The sequence below is a fragment of the Prionailurus viverrinus genome, chromosome E1 (assembly GCF_022837055.1).
Source record: "Prionailurus viverrinus isolate Anna chromosome E1, UM_Priviv_1.0, whole genome shotgun sequence".
Classification (NCBI taxonomy): domain Eukaryota; kingdom Metazoa; phylum Chordata; class Mammalia; order Carnivora; family Felidae; genus Prionailurus; species Prionailurus viverrinus.
Window position 1 is genome coordinate 3,274,187 of NC_062574.1, and position 15,223 is coordinate 3,289,409.

Below are 15,223 nucleotides of genomic sequence, written 5' to 3' on the forward strand. Positions count from 1 at the left end.
CGGGCCACACTAGTAACACAGGGTTTCACTCCCAAATCAAGGCCTAGAAAGACCTCTATTTAAAAAGACTATGTTCTCGTTGAAAACAGTAAAGGCAGGCACCAGAGAAAGGCAGAAAATGCACACATGAGCTTCTCAGCAACTTGAAACGAGGCCCGTTATGGCTGCTGATCCCTGCCACTGGCCTCGGTCCGCGGTGTTGGGAGAGCGTGGGGCCGCTCGCTGGTGGGCGTCTCACAGTATCTGGTCGCCCACAAGCCTGAAAGGACCTCGAACTATTTTACCCTAATGTTTAATTTGTTCGTCCATACAAACGTATGTGGCCGGTGAGAAGTCAGGGGGGCCCCGCAGCCCCACCGTCCGTGAGGGCACACTTAAAATCTGAAAGCACAAAAATGCAATTTATAATCATCGATCTCTTAAAACTGCCATCGACAGTTTTTTTTGAAAAGTAAGGACTGGACCATTTGGTGCCAGGATGCTTGACCCGCTCTTCCAGAGGATGATCTCAGGACACAAGAGGTCTACGAGATTCTCACATCCCTCGCATCTGCGTGGGCCAAAATACTGGTGCTACTAAATTTAACTTCTGTATTTGAGTCAGTTCTTTGGAAATGCACTTGCAGGAGCCAAAACAGGGGGGAGGGACTTGTTTTAACGTTCACATTGGTAGCCAGACGATGAATGAGAACTGTATCCAGTGTACCTACGAAAGGTGTCTGAGACCCAGCCCGTACTAGGCACGCGGCACGTTCCCAACACTCGTTTGAACAAATCAAGACAATCCTACTCTAACGCGCACTAAAACGTTGCCGACAGTTAAGAGCAGACTCGGAAACAAATATCCAACAGCCGTGAATTCCCAGAAACAATCTTTAACATCGAAAGGTGTCTCCACGTATCTCCATTACGTGGTAACAACACATTAGTGCTGGTTCCGCTATTGGGTGGTGAACCAATCTGTTCATTGTTCTAGAGTGTCTGGAAATTTTTAGAAAAATTCCAGGAAGTCCACAGGTGGACAGGGAGCATGCGATCCTTGGTCTTCCTCCTCCAGGGGACTGCTGCGGCTCACTGCCCCGGCAGGGCCTGGAGTGGTCTGGGCAGATGGGGACCCCCTCCTGTCTACAGCCTCTCCTGCACACCTGCTCCCCTCTCACCTTGACGGGCTCGCTGGGCGCACAGTCCGCCTGCCCTCGGCTGGGCCCTGGTGCACGGTGAAGAAAGGGGACGTGCGTTAGGTAACTGCCGAGGACCTAGACATATACTGATCTTCTGGGTTTCGTAATTACAGCGGCAGCAACATGGGTGCGGCCAGATGCAGGCTCACAGACCCTCACGCGTGACACTCGCGATAACCCTGGAAGAGCCAAGGGTCACCATCCCCACGTGACCTCGGGGAGTCCAGATACAGTGCAGGGAGGCGGCTTCTCCTGGAGCTCCCAGCTCTTGTGAGGACTCAAGACAAGGGGCGCCCTCAGGTCATGATCTCATGGTTGGTGGGTTTGAGCCCTGCATTGGGCTCTGTGCTGACAGTTTGGAGCCTGCTAGGAATTCTCTTTCCCTCTCTCCCTGCCCCTCCCCTGCTTGCACTTTCTCTCTCTCCAAATAAATAAACTTAAAAAAAAAAAAAGACTCAAGATAAAAACAAAACAGGACAAGACTATTCTGCACAACAAAACACCTCCCTCCACGATTTAACTCCGTACACGCACTGCGTCAGCCCTGACCCACAGGTCCTAAAACAGCACTAAACACAGAGATTATGACTGGTGGATAAAAGTTACAAGGAGATTAAACAACTACCATCTACCAGTCACGATGCTCGCGTCTACATGAACTTCCTGGACCGAAGCAAAACCCATTCAGCGTTTCTGAAGCCAGAACATCGTCATCTCGGTTGGAGGCCTGGCTAAGGGAAAAGTTTCCCCCTCAGTTACGACAAGAAGGAAGGAAGATTTCGGTGGCTCCGAGAAGATGGAGGGAGACCCCCACGGGCCTGTGACGGACCCGAAGCCCTCCCGCAGTGCTGGCCAGCCTCCCCTGGGTGAACCTGTCCAAGCCAACGGCGGCCACCGAGTTCAAGCGAGGCTTCTATGAAGACAGGACGGGGGGGAGGGGGGCATAGAGGGAAGGTCCTCTAGCAACAGTTACAACTTGCTCCTTGCACTTCTCACGCTTTCTCTGGTGGAGCCCAGCCTTCCAGAGCCGTCAGTGGCCACCTGGTGCTCACGGTGGTCAAGACACGGAAGGCACAGAGCCGGGGTCACAGCCGGGGGGAGGGGCATGCACCGCCCTTCGGCAGACACACAGCCCGCCGTCCGCCCCCTGGGAGTCCAGACACGCTGCCTAGAACTTGAGGTTACAGTCCCCCGTAGCTGGCTCGTTGCTGGTGTATCTCACAAGGTCTAGACTGTCAAAGCAGATTTGGAAGAAAACTGTCTTCTGGATTACAGCAGAAACTCGTATGACCTCTCTATTCAGCCTCTGGGAACTCTGCTCCTCTGATGCTTCTGGAAGCCCGTCTCTACCCCAGCCTCTCCCCTTTAACCCCAGAACCTGCATGGATTCTCCGTGCTGCTTCCCTAACACTCTGGGGCCCTTGGATGCGCACGTCCTCCCTAGCTCTGTGTTCTCTCGCCATGAGGGTACGCGCTGCGTGTTAGCACGCCAGAGACACCTGGAAGCCTAGAAACTGCTGCATCCGTTCTTCTAAGAAGTCACTGGAAACACTAAAGCCCCACGTTTTCACTCAAAACCTCCTTGGGGTTGGAACCCGTAACACTTATCGGGGAGAAAGACATTTTGCTGCAGAAACACCACGCACAGCTGCCGAGACCAGAGTTAGCCACGGTGCACGGACGGAAGGCCCTGTAAGGACAGGGAGAGATGGAGAACCCTGACCGTTGGTTCTGCCGACTAACCCAACTACGGGGAGGTGAACGAGCTCGCTCCCTGCCAGTGTGAGGTCACCTAGGGGTGCCTCTGTACGGGGCGCTGCTGGCACGGAAACGCACCTGGTCCGCACACCGTGAAGATCAGGGTCCTACAAGATCATGTGTGCTGCCGGCGAGGGAAGACCCGCCCCGTCCCCTTTCAGTCGCTCTCCCCACAACTTACTGACCGTGTGCGGACCAGCACGGTCCCTGCTCTCAAAGAGCTCAGTCTGGAACTCTCTAAAGCGATCAAGAATCCAGAAGAGTTGGGGGGGGTAGGAATTTCAAGAGGGCCCTCGATGCTGGGGCAAAGTCCGAAAGATCAAGCAGTAACCTTTCAGCCCGTTAGCTCAAAACTACCTCCCACTTCTGCCTCCCTCGCCCCATGTCTTGGACTCGGGCAGGACTCCCCGAGGCCAAGGGGGACTGCATCAGACAGTGTCTTCCTCTGGACTCTCCTGTGGAGGGTGCATTCCGGCTCGGGTACAGTCCGGCCCCCACCCCGGCACCCAGTGCTCCCCACACACTTCCTTCACCGGATGCGACCCAGAGCTGATGGTGCGGATCGTGACCTGGGTAAAGATGGACATGCTCCTTGAACTGAGTTTTAAAAAACTTTGGACATGCATGCAGGTCTCAGCATCAACACGCTTCAAGAATCACTAAGGGAAACCGTGCGAGATGAATCTATCTTGGGATTTCACTCCTTGACAATCTCACTGTGTGATCACCAGGGCTTTTGGAGGGCCTCCAGCCGTGGCTAGGCTGTATTTGAAGCCAGGGCCGAGGGTTCAGACCACAAGGCTCAGCTGTCTGGAGCTCAACTTTGGGTTCCAGGTGCAAATTCGACCAAACACCGCACTCCATCCTGGTCTCAGTTGCGCCGTCGGGCCTTGTGGATGGTTCCACGGTCTCTAGCTCCAACAGAAAAGCCAGGCAACTCTACATGTACATAAATTCCAAACAGAAGGTATAATGATGAGACCAGCACGTGGGAGGAAGGTGTAATTATCTGTTCTCCGGAAGTTCGTGGCTTAGGAAGAGAAACAATCCCTTTCTGGAATCCCAGGTGCAGAGGTGGCTCAGAGACCGGGGAGACACTACTGGTTCCCAGCATTCCCTTGGAGGACTGTGTATCAAAACGGCACTACTGGAAAAGGTAGGGACGTACCTTTTACTGTGCAGGGCTGGAAGTGCTATGCGTAAAGTCAGAAGCAATGTGTATGCGGTAGCAATTGTATCGTTTATGCACTCAAACAGCTGCCTCGAAGTATAATAAAAATGAGCATGAAATGAAAGGTTCATGCAGGTCTATGAGCAAAACAGAAACAGAAACCCAGAAACCAGCCCCACGCCCACGTCTACCCTGCCCTCCCCGGCCCCCCCCCCCCCCAGCACCCCCCCCCCCCCCGAGAGTTCTTCCTGTGGGCTTAAAACCCTTCTGTTGAGAAGACCTACAGGCTTTATACATTCACCTGGTGGCTCATGAAGACCAGAAACACTGTCATAGAAAGAAGCTCTCTGAATATTCTGAATCTCTAAAGCAGAGAAACAGCAAAAACAGAACAGAAGAGCAGATACACAAATACTTCAGTTAGTGTGAGAGACATTTGACATCACAAGTCAACTTTGAAATCGGGCTACAACACGGCTCCTGTGACATTACTGCCCAGAGAATTTGCACTTCTGGACAAAGTTCTCTACTAAGTAATCTTCCAAACGTCCCCACGCCCGAGGCTCAGCATCAGATCGTATCAGCATTACGGGATTATGTAAACGCAGGATGAAATTTAAGAGAAATAAGGCAGTACTGAAATTGTTCATAAAATTATCTTGCAATTAGCAAATCGGGACGAGACTGCGGAAGTTCGAGCACTCTGCTAAGTGTACACGTTAAGTGGCTTTTACGGTCAAAGATGCACACCGCTGCGTAATTTGACTTCCAATGCAGATTTTGGAAACATATTGGCTTCAAATACAAATTAGCAATAGTTACTAAGGAAAACAAAATTCAAGTTCTGTTGTAGCAAAACGTTAAAAGAACTTCAAATCATAAGGTGATACTTCTGGATCATACCCATTACTCACGGAAAATACCCCAGGAGGCACATTTACATGAAAATGCAATCGTTAGCTTTTTAAATTTCTGGATACAGGCCCCAAGGAGTGGCAAGAAGTCGCGTGCAGCTGGTACAGAAATCCCGCAACATCTTTTAGCAAAAAGGAGGGCGCTAGGAATCTCTAGGGCAGGGCTGCCATCAGAAATCTTACACTGCTCCTGGTTTGGCCTTGAGTGAACTCCATAAAACCCTAGAAGCCTATTTTAACCAAAATATTCTATACCCTAGGGATTGTGCCTTCACAGGCAAGCTCGACTCATACATCCTGCTTTCATGGTCGGCTGCTCATTGTCTGCTTTTGCATTAACGTGGCTACGAAAAGAGAAGAAACAAGGACTTGTTTTTTCCAGGGCTATTTTCTTTTCCTACAGAAAAGCTCCCCTCTCCTGAGATCCCTACACCCAGAGTGAGCACTGGTGAATTTTCTGCCCTAGAACCCCCGTCAAACGCTGTGCCTGGTGCTGACTTTTTGTACGAAACACGCAAACCTCGGAACCAGACAAACACGGTTCCGCCGTCCTGCCTGACCTTCACCCGGAAGATCGGCTCCCCTTCACCACCGACAGCGAGAGTCTTCTGTGATCCCGTCGCTCAGATTAAAGTACATCGCCGTCCATCTACGCCGATGGACAACAGGACTTATGCTAACAGTAGCATCATCAAGACACCAAACACATGGGATTATTCCAGAGCAGATGCTGGCACAGCCAAATCAAGCTTGGGGCACACCTGACCTTCCCGGGGGTTCCGAGCCACGGACCAAGTGCAGATGGACGGGGTTCGGGCCAGGGCCAGGAGAGTCTGCAAGGCTGCTGGCGTTTCTGGAATTAAATACCCTAACTTCTCCATGGACAGAGAACACAGAGGCAGGTAAGGACCCTCCAGACACGGTCCTACCTGTCGGACACACCATCTGGGCTACAGAACACGCATGGACGCCTGCAGTCCAGGCCCTGCCAGATCTTACCCTCCTAACACCACTGACCCACAACTGCCCGACGCTCCCCCACCTGGGGACAGTGAGGCGCAGAGCTAAAGGAGAAAGATGGATGGAGGAAGCCCAGGGAGGAAGCTGGAGCCAAGACAGAGGCTCGCGCATCCTGTTACCACATCTGTGTGTATCCTGACTCTCCCACGAGGTCACAAGCTCTGGGGGCAGGGACACGTCCCTCATCGTCTCCACACAGACCTCACGGACGACCACGGTAAGCATGTGGTGGGAGGGAGTCCTGTATGAATGGGCCAGGTGTTTCCCACGATAGCATTTCTGGTTAAGAAATTAAATAATGGGGCGCCTGGATGGTTCAGTATGTTGAGCATTCAACTTGGCTTTGGCTCAGGTCATGACCCTAGGGTTGTGGGATCGAGCTTTGCACTGGGCTCTGCACTGACAGTGGAGCCTGCTTGGGATATTCTCTCTCTGCCCTTCCCCACTCATTCTCAGTGTCTCAAAAAAATAATAATAAAAAGAAAAAATTGAAAAAAATAAGAGAGTCAAGGGGGCACCTGGGTGGCTCAGTTGGTTAAGCATCCAACTCAACTCGGGTCATGCTCTCGCAGTTCGTGGGTTCGAGCCCCACGTTGGGCTCTGTGCTGATGGCTCAGAGCCTGGAGTTGCTTCAGATTCTGTGTCTCCCTCTCTCTCTCAAAAATAAACAGATGTTAAAATAAAATTTAAAATTGTTTACAATAAATAAGTAAATAGTCAAAAGTGGTTTGCAACATCAGGACCAGTCCGTTCGCCCAAGACCTAATTTCTTTTGTTATACGGTCATTATTCCCTGAACACCTTCTCTCCTCATTCAAAATGGAGAAAATCAGTTTTTGAGGCTTCAATGGTAGAAACGCTGGTTTCCTCTGTGCTCTTCTCCTCGCACTCAGCTCCCTGCCCCCAGGGTCCTTCATCCCAACCCACAGATCACTGCCAATTTGCCTCTTCACCTCCGTGCTTTCACCCCCATGCTGTCACCCCTGGCTCACAAACCTATGGAAGCCACTTCTCCAATGGAGTTAAGTCCTCCTGAGACCGGAGGTCAGGCTTCTCTGTGGCCCGGTTGCAGCCTCGAGCCTCCCTCCGTGTCAGCTTTTGTGACTCAACACGCTGTTCCCTTCCAAGGACGAGGACAACAACTCCGTGACAAGCTGCCTCAGCACATGCCAAAGGGACCCCTTCCCTGTACCGAACGTGGCCAGAGGCTCCTTCCCTACCATTCGCGTGGCATCCGTCACAGCTGTGGTCTGGGTGCATCTGTCTCTGTTTCCTGTGCTCAGAGCTCTTACGGGGTGCCAGGAGGGCACAGTGGCTCCGCTCCCCCGGCCACGGCGCCCGGGTCAGTCTCTGCCGAGGGGACGGGCGGCCCGACTCCTCTCGTCTCTCTGGGATGCGTCCCTCGCACATCACCCCCTGCGAGTGCAGGCCTTCCCGGGCCTCGTGACAACCAGAGCTCGGAGGGGGTCCGTCCACTCCGGCTCTGGAGTCTCGTGTCCTGTGCTACCGTCTCCTCGCGACAGGCCCGGGGCCCCCCCGTCTGTTCGGTGCGGCCTCGACCGCCCAGGCAGCTGGGCTAACCGGGAGCACTCAGCATCTGGTGCAAGACTCTCCCCCACAGGCACCAAGACCACCTAACCTCCCACCAAACCCCTCCTTTCGCCCGGTCTTGGGCACACGATCTCTCCCGGGACCCGCGTGTGCCGAGCAGCAGCCCGCGCCGGCGGGGCCCTCACGCTCACTGCAGCTGCCGGACGCGATCGCTCCGGACCGGAGCTCCTATCCTTCCCTCCCCACGTTCTCCTGTTGCTTCTGCCTCAATACCCCTCGCCCCTTCTTTTTTGCTTCCTGGGTTTCTTCCTATCTCCGAGGAGGGGGCTGGATGACAAGGTCTGGAGATGCTCCAGAGAAGGTGGGGGTGAGCCAGGCTCCTGAGGAGGCTGGCCTCGGGCCAGATCCAGGGTGAAGGGCCCGCGGGGCCTGGGGCCAAGCGAAGACGTGGGGTACAATCAGGACGAAGGCAGCAGCGAGAGCAAAGCTCTGGAAGGCACCGCCCTCCCCCCCCTCCCCCCCGCGCACGGACATGCGGACGTTCCGTTTCCCTGGTACTCGTAGCACCTTCTAGTCTATGACGAGACACCCAAGGCTCACGTAAATACAAGATCTCGGAGGGCTGACGGAAATAAAAACAACTACTCTCTATGCAGGGCATTTGAACTGTTCACCAGCTACTGCGTGTGTGTTGGGGGGGGGGCGCAGCTCACGGACCTGTATGCGACCCAGAGCGAGTGTACAGGGCCTTTCTGGTTTTGCGTCCCCAGTACCCCTGCGTAGGAACCACACTGGGCCCTGGGTGGCCTGAGGCACGTGTGCAGTTCTTTCCGGCCCTGTGCCTAGAATGTTCCACACTTCCCACAGCATCTGACCAGGAAGGCAGACGTTCTGTTTCCCAGGGTAAATTCCGATGTAGCGGCAGCCCTGCTCTAGGGAAAGCAAGTTTTAAAGTAAAATACACGTACACGGATCTAACGCAAAAGGACCATATATGAATCTTCACCGGAAAAGTTTCGGGACAAGCTGAACTCCAGGCGGAAGCGCATTCTTACCGTCCTTCCAAAGCTCTGCCACGAATCTGTCCGACGACTGATGCAGGAGGGTGGCCACGTTGTCGTTCAGCGGGTCCATGTTCTTCATCAGCCACTCGTCTGCCTTGTAGTCCACCTGGCCGTGGCGGGCCACACGAGGGGGGAAACGCGGACACACACACAAAACAAGAAACGCTTTCAGCCTTAACCCAGAACGTTCTCGGGGACAATCTGAAAGGTGGGTTGTCTCGAGGGCCACGCGGTGGTGACGCACACGGTGTTTAGGGTCTGCGGACGTCTACCCGCACGTCTGTCACCAGCGCCATCAGATGCGGCGAAATCCAAGCTACCGTTAACCGTTACACAGCCCGTACCTTCCCCGCGTAATGGATGATGCAGAAGTCTGCTTTGTCTTTCAGTTGCCGGGGTTTCTGAAACTTGGAGTGGGAGCCTTGCTCTTGAACTAGTTTTTCGACAAAGGTCTTATCCGTGGCCTTCGGGAACCAGCACTCTTCGTCCAGAAGGGCCAGCACGCCGGGGGGGTTGGCCTGATAATGAGAACGGACAAGTTCACCGTCACTCGCTTTCAACACCAGGATGCCCCTCTGCACTTGGCAGGTTAGTTTCCAGGATGAGGGAGACTTTTCTGAAGCTATGGAAACCAAACTGCTAGGACAGAAGGTAGTGGAGGGATTCTCTCCGTCTCAAAAAAAAAAATTAAAAAATTGAAGAAAAACAGAACGAAAGTGAACCTCAACTGGATGGAATGCTTCCAACATCTCACATCCTAACTGATTCAAGTTCCTCTTTAAGGGACGGTTAAATACACAGCGCCCGGTCAAACGGCAAGACTAGTAAGCATTAAGCGGAAAATATCAAAGGGGGAGAAATAATTGATCAATTACTTTATGTATTTGACCAACGCAAGAGTCGCTACTTTATTTCACTCAACTGGTTCACTGAAGAAAGGCCCAGAAACAAAGGCAGATAATGGACTGTGAGAGGCCTGGGGTCTCTGGGACGATGACAGCGTTGGAGTCAGGCAGTGGGGATGATGTACGATGCTGTGAGCATCGAAACCCACTGAGCCGTATCCCACAAGACGGTGGATTTCAGGGCACATGAGAAGGTCTCAATCAAGAAAAAGTGCCCAGAGTCGGTGCACGGACTTCCCTTCTGGAGGAAGGCAGAGGGCCCAGGAAAGGTACATGAAACACTCTAAATGTGTTGGCCTAGGTCGCCGCTGCTGGGTCATCCCGCACTGCCACACCACACCGCAAGTACACGTCAGTGACACGAGACTGAATGCGGCAAGTCTGGGGCGAGCCTACGTGATCATCCTTGGGAATCCATATCCAGGAGCAGCTTTCCTACTTTTATCGGGAAAGCTGGCTCTGTACAAATACTGCTTAAAAAGTGACAGAGATTAAAGCATACAGGAAACATGTAACCACATGGTCAGAGGAAGGTGGCCGGACAAAGTGCCAGCAGGTAGAAGCTGGGAGCCCCCGACCCCAGGGCTCACTAGTTTGCGGCTCTCGGAGGGTTTGGAGCAGCTAAAGGAACACTGGAATCGAAGGCAAGCAGGATCAGGTAATCTTCCAGAAGCAAAGGTTCAGAGTCGTAGGTGACTGAACGTACCCCACTCACCAGACAACTCTGAGGTTCCGCATTAACACTAACGAGGACACATCCATCTTTGTACTCTAGCTCTTACGTTTTAATCCCTTTCAGTGAAAACACTGCTAAATTCTGAAACAGGATCCCCAGTGTAATTTAACCTTTTCTAAACGGCTCAGTGACAGCACGACTATGAATATCCACGATTATGGCTCCTTTTTACTTCTGCTACTTCATCCCTCAATGTCAAGTTCTGTGTTATCACTGCTCCTTTAGGTCGGGGGTTTCTAAAGAGCTGGAAGTCTGGGAGACAGCTTTCGGACTGCCAGGGAAAACACAGAACACACGGCCGAGTCACGGACATCTGTCGGAGATCATAAGCGCACGTGTTACGTGTGGTCTTGCGTATTTCTGCGGGAACACTAAACCAGAAGAAAAGGACCTCTGATACGTGCTAGGACTGCTATTAAAAGTACATCTACCCCCAAACCCCTGGAAGAGTCAAATCAGGAAAAACCCTGCCCAAATAAGAACATCCTTGTGCTCACAAGGATGAGCTTTAGTTACAGGAACAAGGGGTCTAAATGCCGTGACTTGCTCCCGGATGACCTGGGCGGCCCTGTGTGGCCCGGGCAGGGGGTGAGGGCACGGTGGAGGGGAGGTCTGCAAGCGGCAGGCTCACACACGAGAGGGCGGAGGAAGGGCCTTCCCTGGCTGCTTACTTACTTTTCAAACAGGTATTTCATCAAAGCATCTCTTTTCTACAACGTTTATGTTAGAAAATTATCTTAAAGCTAATTAGGCTGAGGGCGCCCGGCCAGCTCAGCCGGTGGAGCACGCGACTCTTGATGTCAGGGTCGCAAATTCGAGCTCCACACTGGGCGTGGAGCCTACTTAAGAAAAGACCCCTTAGGTGGGCTAGGTGCCCTCGGGGACGACGCTGTGGGAACGACCGCCACGCTGCCGGAGCGCGCCCTTACGGGTCTCTCGATGAGGTCGATGCAGGGCTGCAGGTCAAGGCCAAAGTCGATGAAGCTCCACTCGATGCCCTCGCGCTGGTACTCCTCCTGCTCCAGCACGAACATCGTGTGGTTAAAGAGCTGCTGCAGCTTCTCGTTGGTGTAGTTGATGCAGAGCTGCTCGAAGGAGTTCAGCTGCATGGGGTGGGACGTGGGACGTGGGGAGGGAGGGGGAGAGAGAGAACGGGAATCATCAATCAGCCGCTACCGACACCCGCCACGGGAAATTCTCAGGGACCAGCTGCAGCATGGGTTCTGTGTGAGGAGGGGGCCTGAGTGGAGGGGCCTCGGCCTCTCACCGCACCAGCGGTGGGGGACCTTCCCGGAATGCGCAGAGCAGGGAAACACTAAACTCTGTGCGCTAAGCGCGTCATCTACGTGTGAAACAACTCCGTGCCCACTGCTGAATGGTTAGCAAACAGAAGCGAAGGGATAAGCGAGACAGGGAGAAAGAGAAAAGGCAGAAAATCAAAGAGGCGTGGGAAGGTCAGAGGCCATGGGGCTGAGTGTCTGGAAGCCTTGTGGACGGGCTGCTGTTCCCGCTCTTCTCTTCAGCCACAGGCTCTGGAGCAACTTAGGTCCTCCTGGCTTTGGGGGGTGGTGGACGAGACCCTGGCCAGGCTTGATGAGGGTGCTCGGGGAGCAGGAGGCTCCAGCCGCCTGTCAGCGCGTTCCCTCCTCTTAAACAAGGGTCTGCCCTCTGCCAGTGTCAACACAGTGGTGACGGAGGGGGACCACGCTCCTCATGGAGAGCACGGAGCGCACAGAACCGTCGAATCAACAGCCGCACACCCGACGGGGACGCCACATCGTGTGTTCATTAGACGTCAGGACGGGAACTGGATCGTCTTCTCACACGTTCCAGACAACGCCGTTTCCTTCTTTGGGAACTCGCCGGTTTGTCTATGATGCTGCCGATGGGAAGGACGGACGGATGGGTGGATAGGAAGAATTTTTAAGCACAATCACCTTAGGTGTTAGAAGTTCTCAACCTTTTTCCCCTGAGCCTCCATGCTGTTCGCGAGAAGCACGTGTCCATAAATAACTGCTCTCATTATGAAAAGTGATCTTCAATTAGGGAACGTGTACTCCGTCTCCAAGGAGATTTATAGTCTGAAAAAGCTGTTCCGATCCTCTCCCCGTGGGGGTGTTCTACTGCTTGAGAATGCGGTCACACTTGGAGGGCAGGGACGCGGTGTTCGCCCTGCTCAGCACCGTTATTTCCCGGGAATATCTGCAGACTGCCCGGTTGTGCGTATTCACGTTTAGGTAAATGGATTTTGTTCTGCCGTGGGATGAGGAGACCCTACTGCTCTATGCAGCTTGGGCAACTATGTGGGATGGCATTTTTTTTTTTTAAATTGAGTTCCTAACTTGTCTTCCACATTTAAACTACAACTACGTTTTCACATAATCAGTACTTAAAATGGTAATGCGTGGTATACAATTAAAAGTGGACGAAGAGGGGTGCCTGGGGGGCTCAGTTGGGTAAGCCTCTGACTCTGCATTTCAGCTCAGGTCATGATTTCACAGTTCCTGGGTTCAAGCCCCATGTTGGGCTCCGCGCTGATGGTGTGGACCCTGCTTGGGATTCCCTCTCTCTACCCCTCCCCTGCTCTCTCTCTCTCTCTCTCTCTCTCTCTCTAAGGTAAATAAGTAAAAAAAATGGGCAAAGAGCCACATGAGAAGTCTCACTCACATCACCTACTTGTTCTATGGTTAGCCACCGTCCCCTGCTTCTCGTGATCCTTCCAGAGATGTTCTGTGCACTCACATGTGTGTGTTACCTTGATTTTTTTCTTTTAACTTGATCTGTCCTGGAGTCTTTCCACAGGAGGATATAAAGCCAGCTCCTTCTTCATAGTGGGTGTACAGGACCCAATATATCCAGTGTATGGATATACTGTAATTCCCTGAACCAATTTCCTAATGGTGGACATTTAGGTTTTTTCCATTCTTTCCCTAGGACAAATAACACTCGCTACCACAATCCTGCATTTTTACCTTCTCCATTTTTCTTTTTTTTTTTTTTTTTTAAATTTTTTTTTCAACGTTTATTTAATTTTTTTGGGGGGACAGAGAGAGACAGAGCATGAACGGGGGAGGGGCAGAGAGAGAGGGAGACGCAGAATCGGAAGCAGGCTCCAGGCTCCGAGCCATCAGCCCAGAGCCCGACACGGGGCTCGATCTCACGGACCATGAGATCATGACCTGGCTGAAGTCGGACGCTTAACCGACTGCGCCACCCAGGCGCCCCATACCTTCTCCATTTTTCTATGGTCCATACATTCATAGGTCAAGACCATACTTCTTGAAGTACAGTTTAACTTTACATAATGTTTCACTTCTTTTAATATCCTTTTCATTCCTTTTTCAGAATTTTACGGTCTGTTCTTTATTTTCCATTAATTCAACTTTCAAATTAGTTTTAGAAGAAGGTTGCTAGTCTCCCCCCACCCTTAAAATTCCCATCGGCAGGCGCCTGGGTGGCTCAGTCGGTTGAGCATCCGACTTCAGCTCAGGTCATGATCTCACAGTTCGTGAGTTCGAGCCCCGCGTCAGGCTCTGGGCTGATGGCTCAGAGCCTGGAGCCTGCTTCCGATTCTGTGTCTCCCTCTCTCTCTGCCCCTCCCCCATTCATGCTCTGTCTCTGTCTCAAAAATAAATAAACATTAAAAAAAATTTTTTTTGGGGCGCCTGGGTGGCGCAGTCGGTTAAGCGTCCGACTTCAGCCAGGTCACGATCTCACTGTCCGTGAGTTCGAGCCCCGCGTCAGGCTCTGGGCTGATGGCTCGGAGCCTGGAGCCTGTTTCCGATTCTGTGTCTCCCTCTCTCTCTGCCCCTCCCCCATTCATGCTCTGTCTCTCTCTGTCCCAAAAATAAATAAAAACGTTGAAAGAAAACAAAATTAAAAAAAAAAAAAAAATTTTTTTTTTTTTAAAAATAGTATTTCCGTCGGTAGGTTTTGAATGGACATGTTTGCTTGAGAAGTAACTTGGGGAAGATCTGCTGCTTTATGAGGTGGAAATTCCCTGAGAACATGGTACGTTTTCTAGGTGGTTCTGTTTCTCACAGTAGCACTGGGAGGTTGCCTTCGGTAAACTATGCTGTTTCTGCTTAAATTTATTCTTCAGTCTCTCATCCGTTTTTGTTGCGGCTGGAATCAGGGATCTCTTCTTTCATTGTACCTTCTGATTATGTAGAAGAAGGCGACAAATTTTTTTTTTTAATGCGACACATGCCCAGCCACCTTTCATGATTTCTCAAGTTTTCCACAGATCAGAACATATTCAAGCAATCTCCTACAGCGACAGCGGCAGCTCAGTGGCTAAGACTGCGCCCCCCAGTGACATATCTCAGATCTGCTCAGGCCAGACTGATCGTCTGAGTTGTTCATTTTAAAGCTAAGGCAATTCCATACCCTGTGGTGGCCAGGATATCACACTGGTCCCATGGAGTATTTAATTCAGTATTTGTGCCTCACCGTGGAGTCAGTCCATCAAAGGAGACATAAAGATGTAAATTTTTAGGAGACGGAAACTGTATCAATGTTTTGGCACAACCACAGCAGACTTGTGACCGCAAACCAGTGACGGGATGGATGCAGAGGGCGTGGAGAAAGCCAGTCGCAGCAACAGCAAAATACACCAAAATCTATCACCAGACCCCGTGATGCATCTTCGGGACACAGAGCACCATCTCCGTCTGTGTCTGCTACCCCTCGCTCTCCGGTCAGCTAGGTGTCGCCATGCTGGCTTTCTAGCACTTTCTAACACTTGACAAATTCTCTCCCATACAAGACCACTGACTTACTCCCATCACGTAGGAAAACTCGCAGAGGCCGGGCGCTTCTCCTCCTCAGGTATGCTTACCTGTAGCTCCCGAGACACCTTCTGTGACTGGGCCCACTTCCTCCTCACGGCACCCTACTTTGGCCGCACTTGCTCACCTGCCG

At 52.2% G+C, this 15,223-nt stretch overlaps 1 protein-coding gene across 4 annotated transcripts in view; it reads right to left on the reverse strand.

Annotated features, from left to right (window-relative positions):
• MYH10 (myosin heavy chain 10) overlaps nt 1–15,223 on the reverse strand; it is a 132,225-nt gene that overhangs the window by 45,314 nt on the left and 71,688 nt on the right. For all 4 annotated transcript variants that reach the window (XM_047833220.1, XM_047833219.1, XM_047833221.1 and 1 more), the window contains exons 13-15: nt 11,230–11,403; nt 9,004–9,177; nt 8,651–8,765 (exon numbers count right to left, since the gene is read on the reverse strand). In XM_047833220.1, the coding sequence (XP_047689176.1) occupies nt 8,651–8,765; nt 9,004–9,177; nt 11,230–11,403 (463 nt within the window). The remainder of the gene's footprint in view (nt 1–8,650; nt 8,766–9,003; nt 9,178–11,229; nt 11,404–15,223) is intronic.